The 10,322-nt window shown below is 38.3% G+C and overlaps 1 protein-coding gene across 1 annotated transcript in view; it reads left to right on the top strand.

The window, feature by feature from the left end:
- Positions 1 to 2,353: 2,353 nt before the first annotated feature.
- LOC138027968 (RNA-binding protein pno1-like) overlaps positions 2,354 to 10,322 on the top strand; it is an 8,956-nt gene continuing 987 nt past the window's right edge. Inside the window, exons 1-7 of the mRNA XM_068875603.1 lie at positions 2,354 to 2,543; positions 2,638 to 2,787; positions 3,736 to 3,819; positions 4,127 to 4,187; positions 5,677 to 5,794; positions 8,677 to 8,747; positions 9,208 to 10,322. The exon at positions 9,208 to 10,322 is cut by the window's right edge and continues 987 nt beyond it. Coding sequence (XP_068731704.1) covers positions 2,376 to 2,543; positions 2,638 to 2,787; positions 3,736 to 3,819; positions 4,127 to 4,187; positions 5,677 to 5,794; positions 8,677 to 8,747; positions 9,208 to 9,275 — 720 coding nt within the window. The 5' untranslated portion in view covers positions 2,354 to 2,375 and the 3' untranslated portion in view covers positions 9,276 to 10,322. The remainder of the gene's footprint in view (positions 2,544 to 2,637; positions 2,788 to 3,735; positions 3,820 to 4,126; positions 4,188 to 5,676; positions 5,795 to 8,676; positions 8,748 to 9,207) is intronic.

Raw genomic sequence — 10,322 nt, 5'->3', positions numbered from 1 at the left:
ATGGTGAATCTTTTTATGGTGTCAGTGGTTTAGATAAAAATTTATTGAGAGTTTTGAATTATGTATTATTTTTATTAGCAGTAACTGTTATGACATGAAAAACTATTTCTTTTTAGTAGAATCATATAAATCTAAAATATATTACACTCAGAGTTTTGAAAAGAATCATTCTGTATTGTTTTTGAAGGGTTGAGACATGACATACAAGAATTTAATTTATTATGGGTTTCTAAAACATGCCTTGATTTCCCCTATAAGCAAATACCCGTATTAATAAAAATTAATACATTAAAAAAACAAAGTGAAATACTGTTTTGTAATATTATAATGACAATAAGACATATTGTAGATTGCTTATGTAACAAATAATTCAGTATTTTTAATATTTTTAATTTAATATTTTTAATTATAATAGCGTAATACAGATCGAGAATTAACAAGTTCACAGATAAACATGTACTAGTAAAAACAATTATTAGATTCTTAATTCTTAAGCTTGAATATTTGGATTCCTAAGCAAATATTTTCAAATTTGTATATTTGGAGAATTTTTGTGAACTTGAACTTGAGAATCATAATGGCTGTAGAAAGGTTGAAACATCATCATTTATTTGTCACTTGCTTTTACTAGTAAATGATACAAAGAATAGGATACTGATTGGGAGTTGGTTGTACTCTGTATAGATATGCAAATAATTTTTAAAAGGTAGTTAATTTAACTTTTTAACTTAACTTTTTTTTTCACAATTGCAATAAAATTTAATGTGGATTATTTTGTAGAGATATTTTTGCCATTCACAATAAAATGATTATTAGTTTCAACCCTTGTTAGATGTATTGGATCATAGAGAATACTCCATAATCTGGTCACATCATTGTGTGCAAATGTGCTACAGGCAAAAAAATGTGTAGATTTCAGTACTTTCTCCTTAATTGCCACATTCAGTGGTGTCTATATTCATTTCTTTAGCTTTGTAAGTCTTTCAAGACTGTATACCAAGTACCAGTGGCGGATCTAGGGGAGCAACCACGAAAAGCAGATTTTTTAATTTTTTGAGAGTGCACCCCCCCTCCCCCCCCTCTCCCCTTCCCCCTTCAGCTCTTGGTCTGGATGCGCCACTGAGTACAAAGCACAACAGAGTTTCATACATTGAGAGTGGGTAGATCCCACTGTACCCTCCCTTTTCTTGTCTGCCCTATCAATTTAATTAGGCCAAATGTGGCACTAGGCATTACATTCTTTGCATTTACCTTCTCATAAACTATGCATGGCTTATTGTCGCACTGATAGACATCATTGCTTTCTTTCGGTGGCCCAGAGAAGCCATTGGGTAAGCTTTTCAAAGCTTATTGAGTGTTTTCACTCACATGATCATGCAGTAACCTCGTTTTTCCACCGAAACAAAAGGAAAGGTTTGCATAATAACAGAGGATTACCGGTAGTTGGTTACACCAACATGGCCGCCGTAACGTCATGTGGAAACACATTAAACTCAAATGAGGGTAAGGGTAAGTTATCGCAAACAAGGGTGCCTAAGGAAAAGTGTTTTCAATCTGATTGGACAACAAAATCAATGGAATGTGCTGTAATGCAAACAATGACCTGATGCTTGTGTGCTACCAAACATCAAAGGCAGGTAACAGAACAACAAGACTCAACTCCTCTTGTCGTTGAATGTCAAATTGATCAGTTGTCAGTTCTAGGGTATTGCTCTGGGATGAGGGCATCCAATTAATTATCTTTGATGGACCTGTCTGGGGCACATGACTTGCCATATGGCCCAGGGGAGGGGAATTTTAGCAGTGCAAAACCAAAGTGATATGCAAATGATTGGGGGAGAAGTAGGACCCCTTGAGGGTGGAATTCATCTGACCATTGAAAATTCGAAGGTAAGTTAGTTTAATGTGCCCCTTTTAGTGAATTTATGTGGAAGGAAGATGTCTGCTTGTATTCGTTTTAAAAATTGCACCGTAACCAGGATGAGACATGTTGTGAATCTGAAAGACGTTCTCTGGTTAAAAATTGGTTAAAAAATTATAAGCTTTCGGCTATCTATCTATAGCCTTTAACGAATGAAATATAAGAAGCACGAATCAAAATATATACGAAAAGGGGTGTAAAAATTCGATGCGGGTATCGGCTATCTATAGATAGATAGCCGAAAGCTTATAATTTTTTAACCAATTTTTAACCAGAGAACGTCTTTCAGATTCACAACATGTATTCGTTTTGTTATTCAAATGTGTCAAACACTAGAACAAAAGAACCGTTTGTTCCTTTTGTCGAGACAGCCAATAAAGGATCCAGCACATTGCTGTTCTGAAACGAATAGCGGCCTGGGAACGAAAGCAAGCTGCACACGTGATAAGACAACATGGCCGACGGACAGGGTGAAAGCATGTCTAGCAAAACTACGGACGAGGGGCCATTTGAAACAGTTCCAATCAAAAGGAAACGAAAGAGAGGGCAAGTAGAGGACATGGATACTACTGAGGGATCAAAGCGGCCGAGTTTCCCGCCCGCAAAAGCTGAAAAATTGATGGTAAGGGCTCCTCGTTAATTTGACCACGAGTTGCTGCGTTGAAGCTTTCAGTTAAGATTCGGCTTGTCTGTATCTTTATTCTTTCAATTTATAGGATGGAAAGATGGATTCTAGAAAAATACCTGTGCCGCCTCATCGATACACTCCTCTTAAAGAAAACTGGCTGAAAATCTTTACGCCAGTTGTGGAACATTTGAAGCTACAAATTCGTTTCAATTTGACCTCAAGAAAAGTGGAAATAAGGGTAATTGTTAGAACTATTTCCACTCTTAATCGGTTTTGTATTTGAGTTTCAAGGATTGGGTTAAAGGTGACGGTCTTTAAATGGATGTAGATGTTGACACCTGAACCAGCCCTCATAGACAAGTAAAAATAATTGTCTGGCATTACACAGAGTCACTTCCAGGCGGGAAGGTGTCAATAACGGGTTTCATTAGAAGCCAGTCACCAGCGGTATACCACCGTCTATGTTGTCAGAAACCTGCCTCTCACCACCAGCTACTCTGCCTTGATTTTCAATCAAACCCTTGTAAAAGACAAAAGTGACGGCAGCTTACATTGATTTGCCAGGGCATCTACTTTAAAAGTTATTGAAACCCCCTGCAATCACCTGAACTTAGAAACAATCAAAGTTAACCCATTGACTCCCAGGGGTTCCCCATTGATGAGTAAAATCGTCGTGTGTTAGACAGTAAAATACTTAGTCTGGCCGGTTTAGGCCAGTTTGGATGTCAAAGGGTTAATGGACAATAATTATGTACACCTACTGGTAGAAGGCAACCAGTTGGCAACTTGCAAAGTTTCACAAAGATGAAACAAGACCAATAAAGACAAACCCAGGTTAGCCAGTGGTCAGAGAGGAATTTGATCCCAGAGCATTGGCAAATCCAATGCCATGACTACTGGACTACAATCTTTTATTATCAAGTTTAAGCACATGGTGTGTTTGAGCCTTTTTTCCTTTTAACTTGTCTTGACACTACCACGTTAATTTTATTAAAAAATCTGATTTGGACTGTTGTCCTTGCTTGCAAAGTGATCACTTTCCATCCTAGGCTCAACAACATCTTGTGGCTTGAAAAACAGGAACTGCAATTTTTATTTGTGTTTTGTAGGATGTGGTTCTGTCAAAGGCTGGTTTAATGAGAAGTTAATGAATGTTTTTTTGTTGTTGTGCAACTTGTTTTCATAGACTTCAAAAGAGACTCAAGATATTGGAGCAATTCAAAAAGCAGCAGATTTTGTTCAAGCGTTTATTCTTGGATTTGAAGTTGAGGTAGGTGGGATGAATAAATCATTGTTTGTTCTCTCAAATTTTGGGAATTTTAAGATTGTTTGGCTTTTTCTTTGTCTCTATCTGATGGTTTAGTGATGACTATTGCCATGCTAATTGTGAGAGTTTCATCAATTTTTTGATACCCAGCTAGTCTTATTGACAGTTGGTTCATGTAATTGAGAGACTCTGTGACAGCACTGCTTACATTCTGAAAGCCTCAGAAGGTAGAAACATTCAAAACGTTCCCTCCTTTGAAAGCACCAGAGGCTAACAGCTTTTTGCACTTGTTTTTGTTTATTTTTTTTAGGATGCTCTTGCTTTGGTCAGATTAGATGATTTGTTTTTGGAGACATTTGAAATTGCTGATGGTATGTACCAGGAATGTTAGTTCAAAGGGGTTTACTGTGTGATCTTTAGCCTTGCATGTATATCTCTTCAATGAACTCTGTGACCTTCCACTCACAATAATGTAGTGAATAATAAGGAAAATTTGATTAATATCCCTGTTTCGTCTTTAAAATTAACTTAGGAATCACCATAAGCTAAGTTGCTTTCATGACACCATTAACTGTAAGGGCTACAGAAGTATACACTGTTTCAACCAGGTGCCATGGTTTTAAATTTTATGATATAATATCGTATGGCAGCTGTTAACTTTGCTTATGCGTGGTGGATAATTTGTAATCACAAGATTGAAATACACCATCCACTGGTGAAAACTATTGAAACAAATTAAATTATTAAAACTATTGCGCTGTCCAAGTACAAGGTTGATGACAGCCTGTGAGAGGACATTATTGGGGCTGTGTCACAACAGTGAAGTTCATTCATTTTTGAGCAGTTTTACCATACACTCACCCCCACTTGTTATGCAACTTAACATTAAAGGCAATTTTACTGTCTCGCACATAAAATGTAGTTAATGGATAGTGACGTTATTATCTGTAACCCATAGTGGCTCTGTTTTCAATGTTACAGTATCAATTGTGCTGTCTAGTTGCCAAGGTCAGAAAAACTAAGGATTAATTGTCTTCTAGCTTCGAACTTCACTGCTTTTTTGTTGCTAGCAGTCTAGTACGATCCACGGCATTGGCGCTCCTTTCAAAGCTCTGTTCATGGCTATGAGTGGACACATGTGACACTAAGTTCACTTGTAGTAAAGCTCTTCCAACTGACTATGCCAGCAGACATTTTTCTAGCAACATGTATAAAGCATATGAAAACTATTTAAAGGTCACTTATGTCCTGTCGTTCAGCGCAGTTAGCACTCAATATAATTTATTATTGTGGTTTGCAATTTTTTTCCCTCCCTCCCTTTGAAGTCGAGGTTGGGCCTTGTGATATGCATTTCAATAAACTCGGGACACTCCTGTGTGGTGTGGTTAAGTCTGCACGGTGACTTCCCCCATGCTTGTTGGCTGCTTTGCCCCTTGAATATTGCCTGCAAACCGATACTCTTGTCCAACCCAGCACGTGCTGTTTTGCATTTAGCTCGTAGTGCTGGGGAGATAAGTGAGGTTCCTTTGTCACACAGGCTAACCTAACGCAAGGCAGTACTCCCCCATTAATGCCACCTGGAGTCAATGTTCTCTCGTATCTAGTAGTTAGCACACAAACATAAGGAACAGAGGGTTTCAATTACTTTTTTAAACAATGCAAATGAAATGCCTATGATAAACTTTGAAAACTTGTTTAGTGTTAGGCTAAAGGGTTTTCAAAAAACCCAATTGCAATCCATTTTAATCTTCATTAATTTTGCCCATCCCTGCCGCCTTATGTATTTGCTGTTATATTCAACCCTTCCTCCAATATTTTTAGTAAGGTAATAACTGTTATTGCAAATATTTATTAAAACAGTGAAACCACTAAAAGGGGATCACCTTTCCAGAGCTATTGGGCGGATTGCTGGACATTGTGGCAGAACAAAATTTACCATTGAGAATGTATCAAAGACAAGAATCATCCTTGCTGACTCGTAAGTCCTGGAATTCATTTTGATTAATTTTTAATTTCTCTATTAGTTGTTGGCTTTTTCGCTCTGTAAAGACAGAATTATCAAAGAGTGGGCAGCAGTGTTTGCAGAAAAAAACGCAATCTGACTCATTAATAATTAGGCAACACAATCACTTATCTTGGACGATGGAATTTTATAAGAATCCTTAAACCTCCTGGCCCTGACTAACTTTCAAGCAGTGAAAAGATCTCTTCGAGCAGGTGAAATGAATTTTTTTTCTTTTTTGGAGTAGGGATGGCACATTGGTGAGAGCACTTGCCAGGGCTTCTGATAGGGTGTACAAAAAATTTGGAAATTTTGTGGCACTTTCAAGTCTTGTTATGTGGCAAATTATGCAATAATTATTTCATTTAGCTAATTTAACCTTGTTCCTTTGGTCTAAGGGGAGCACTATCCACTTCTTGCTGTTCAAGAACATAATTATTAGAGCTCAAGGGAGTGATAAAAACATCTGAAATAAATCATTAATTTTGTTGCCTCATTAAAAATTGTTGAAATCAGAAATTGCTAATTTTTCCGATTAAGTGTCACATGACTTAGTGGCAACGAGCTTGTCCACCACATTTTCGTAGATGATCAATCACAAGTTGCACCAATTTAAGAAAAACAACCGACCATCATCAACATGAAACATTCCTTCAGGGTAGTTCCTTGCCCTGTCTTTGGCCAAAGTGTATACAGAGAGGTGCATTTTTTTTTCCTGCAAAGAAGTGCTGGGAGTATTAACAACAAATTTATCCGTGAGGATGTTTGTTTCAAGTAAAAGAAAATACTACATATTGCAAGAGACGATCCAGCAGTTTTCACGCCACATAAGGTTGACACATACCGTATCTTCAGAGAAAAGCTAAATGATTGTGATTGGTTTATTGGGAGAAATGGATTGAAAATAACTTATGGTTTGAAATTAACTTACATCGTTTGATAAGAGAATAATATCAGAAGCCCTGACTTTGCCTCCCACCTGCAGTTGCATTGTGGCCTGGGTTTGATTCCCAGAGTTGGCATCACATGTGGGTTGAGTTTGTTGGTTCTCTACTCTGCTCCAAGAGGTTTTTTTCCAAGTAAGTATCCGGTTTTCCCCTCCTCAAAAACCAACCTATGATTTGACATGCAAAACAGTGTCCCCAGTTAGTGCCTGAGCACTAAGTACACTTGACACATCATGAACATATTTAATGCTATTTTGAAACTGCATCAACAGCCACTAAATTTGGTGTAAGTGGTCTAATGTCACATTGAAGTTAAGATGTCCCGTGAGCAGAAATCTTGAAATGTTTTTAACTTCCCACATTGATTTTTTTGTTCATTTTTGGACAACGTGGAGATAATTGTAAATAAAATCTGTTTCTGGAAAGAAAAATAGGGATCACCGAACGTCCAAGACCGTTAAATCCAGGCAAAGCTATAGCAATGTCCTTTTGCCCTATCATTTCTCATTTTATTACTTAGCGTGCGCGCTCGTGTATGACGTGGCGTGTGCATTTGCGTGCGCAGTAAGGATGCGCAGAAACAATTGGCGCGAACGTCCTTAAGTAGATGCTGAGGTTTCCTTTCGCATTGAGGAATATTGATGTGTCAGAACCCTTGTAATTGACGTATATTGTTTTGAAATTGTTTTGTGTTGTTGCTAAGGTGGCCTTGTACACTCTCAGCCTTTCTGAGGCATCTCTTCCTGGCCAGCCACATTTTCAGTAGCATAAAACAACCACAAAACCCTATTGCTCCACTCTTCGCGAGTAGTATTAACGCTCTCTAACATTCTATGTAGTGTAATAACACTGAAGGGTTGTGAGACATGACCTACAGTTTATAGTCCCTTTTTTTTTTAGAATACCATGAATTCTAAATTTGCAGATAAAATTAGTAATGGAGCACTTTATAGGATCTGTTTCACGTTATTTTAGGGTGTTAGGGGAGATCTTTAGTTTATCATGAGTTTAAAACTCGAAAATGGTAATTTGGAATTTGTTTACCAATAACACTATCGTTACATCATAAACAAACACAATAATTCTGAGCAAAAACAACATTTATCTAGGCGATTTGCCATAAACTTAAACAGGATTACTCAAATGCAATCCGTTTATCTTGGCCATTTGTGTCCATCCGTGCCCCTCTTTCCTTTTGCTGTATTTCTTTTATGATGTTCAACAGTTTTAAGTGGTTGTTGCAATGTTTCATTCCACTTTTTGGGCATTTTGGGTTCCATGAAATTACATAAATTTGCGTGACATAGCACCTGTCAACCTCGTTCCCAGGGTCTCCATTGTCATTGAACGAGGTTGAGCCCCCTGTAAGAACTCCTAGTGTTGTTGCAGTCTGGGTTTTGAACGTTGGACCTCCCACAAGGTAGTTTGATGCACAACCAACGATCAAGCAAGTCATAGAAACACTGTTTATTGTAAGATGTTTGCAAACTTTCAATGTGAACAAGTATTTTAAGCAGAAGCTCATGAGCTTGAAGCGTTGAACTCTGGGCTCAGAGCTGGGTTTTTCTTTTAGTCTAAAATTTCCTTATTTGGATGTAACGTAGCCCGTGCATTTTCCCGCGCGTGCAGCTTCGATCATATTTTTGTCCATATTTGGGCATTAGATTGGTGTCCTAAAATCCTCAGCTTTGTTCCAAGGAAAAGATTTTCAAGTTACACGCTTCAAAGTCATTTGCTTCTGATATAAGTCAGTGGCAAGCTCTTATCCCCCCCCCCCCCCCCCCCCCCCCTCCACTGCAAGTGTTAAAGACTATAGTCAATATTCAGTTGCTGTGAATTGCTGCATTTGGGCCAATTTCACCACAAAGCTGATTCTTTTTTTTTTTTTTTTTTTTTGCCTCAATACTTCAGGAAAATTCACCTTTTAGGATCATTTCAGAACATTAGAATTGCGAGGACAGCGATTTGTAATCTGATCTTGGGTAAGTTGCCATGTTGTTATCGTGGTTTTCAAGTATAAGCGATTTTGAGTTATTGACGGTAAATGGAAGTAAAATTTTAGTTCTTGAGCAATTGTTCCATCAAAATTTGCGAAGAAATCTTGTCTCTAAGGCATACGTTACTCGCAAACTCACGTCGACAATTTGAGACTGACGTGCGTGAATCAAATGATGTTAGCTGTGGACACCATTTCACAATACTGACGCCCTATCCATTGGCTTCATGCAAGGATGGTACAGTCGGTTAGTGCGCGGCCTTGGTGCAAGAGGTTCCGAGTTCGATCCCCGGATCTCACGTCCCTTGTTTCGACTTCTTTCCTTTCAGTGTAGCTTAAAGTTGCTTTAAATGGAAAGAGGGGGGTAAAACGAGCGCACCGACGGTAAATAAGGTGTACCTACCACGCCTTAAATGTTTGGTTTTTTTTATCTTTTATTTTAACAGGAAGCCCTCCATCGAAAGTGTACGGAAACATGAGAGCGGTTGCCAGTCGAACATCGGAAAGATTTTAAAAAGAATGAAGATACAGACGACCTCCGCTGGCTCGTTACCCCAGGACCCGGCAAAGCCATGGGGAAATTCTCTGGAAACTAATTATCCTAACGGGGAAACGGACCGTCTTAAGGATGAGAACCCTTTTGTAATTCTCGCAATATTGGCTGTACCAAATGTAAGGCTGAAGATCGCCTTGATTCCGAAGCGAGACTGTAAAAATTTGTGTTACGGAGTGTTTTCACGTGACATCACGGCGGCCATGTTCGTGTTCCCAAACAATGAAACGGTGGCCATGTTGGTGTCCCCAACTAATCCTCCGGGAATTGAGCTCTATTATCATGCAAAAGTTTTCTTTTGTTTAGTTGGAAAAACAAGGTTACTGATCACGTGAGTGAAAACACTCTCTTAGTAGTTTTAACAACAGCTGGTTTCGTGAGTAAATAGGCTCCATATTGCCTCGCCCATTTCAATTTAGGTCGACTCGAAGAAAGTTGATTCCTGGGTTAGCTTCTAGGATATCCGTTTCACATGTTCCATTTTAGAAGCGGCCTATATCTCGCCATTTATTTTTAACTTAACTGAGATTCTCGCTCATGGTTTTGGGGAACAAGGGAAGATGGCTAATTTGAACAGGGGAACAATAACAAAATATCTTAGGGAACAGGGGAAGATAAACCAGTTCTGACAAAAGGAAAGCGCCCAAAGAGTGCGCACCCTGCCAGTGGCAACATAGGAGTAATTAAGGCCGGTGTCTACTATTGTTATTGCTCATACATTTAGCGAATCTCGAGATACCTGGGTTTCCTATATGTGACTGTTACTAATACAGACTATCCGGAAAAAGTACATCTTAGTAAGCACTCTTGGTATCTAAAAAGAAAATTGATTGGGGGTAACCATGTATTTTTCAGAGATAATTAACCTTCAATTTGAGAAAGAACGCCATACATTGCTTTGTATTCTACAGCTTTTACAAAAATTGTTCATCAATTATCTTTGAAAAATGCATGGTTATCCCTGATTTTCTTTTTTGTTAAGATCTACATTTCCTGCATAGTCATAAA

Source organism: Montipora capricornis, chromosome 12, assembly GCF_036669925.1.
Source record: "Montipora capricornis isolate CH-2021 chromosome 12, ASM3666992v2, whole genome shotgun sequence".
NCBI classification, from domain to species: Eukaryota; Metazoa; Cnidaria; class Anthozoa; order Scleractinia; family Acroporidae; genus Montipora; species Montipora capricornis.
This window is presented reverse-complemented; position numbering and strand designations above follow the sequence as displayed.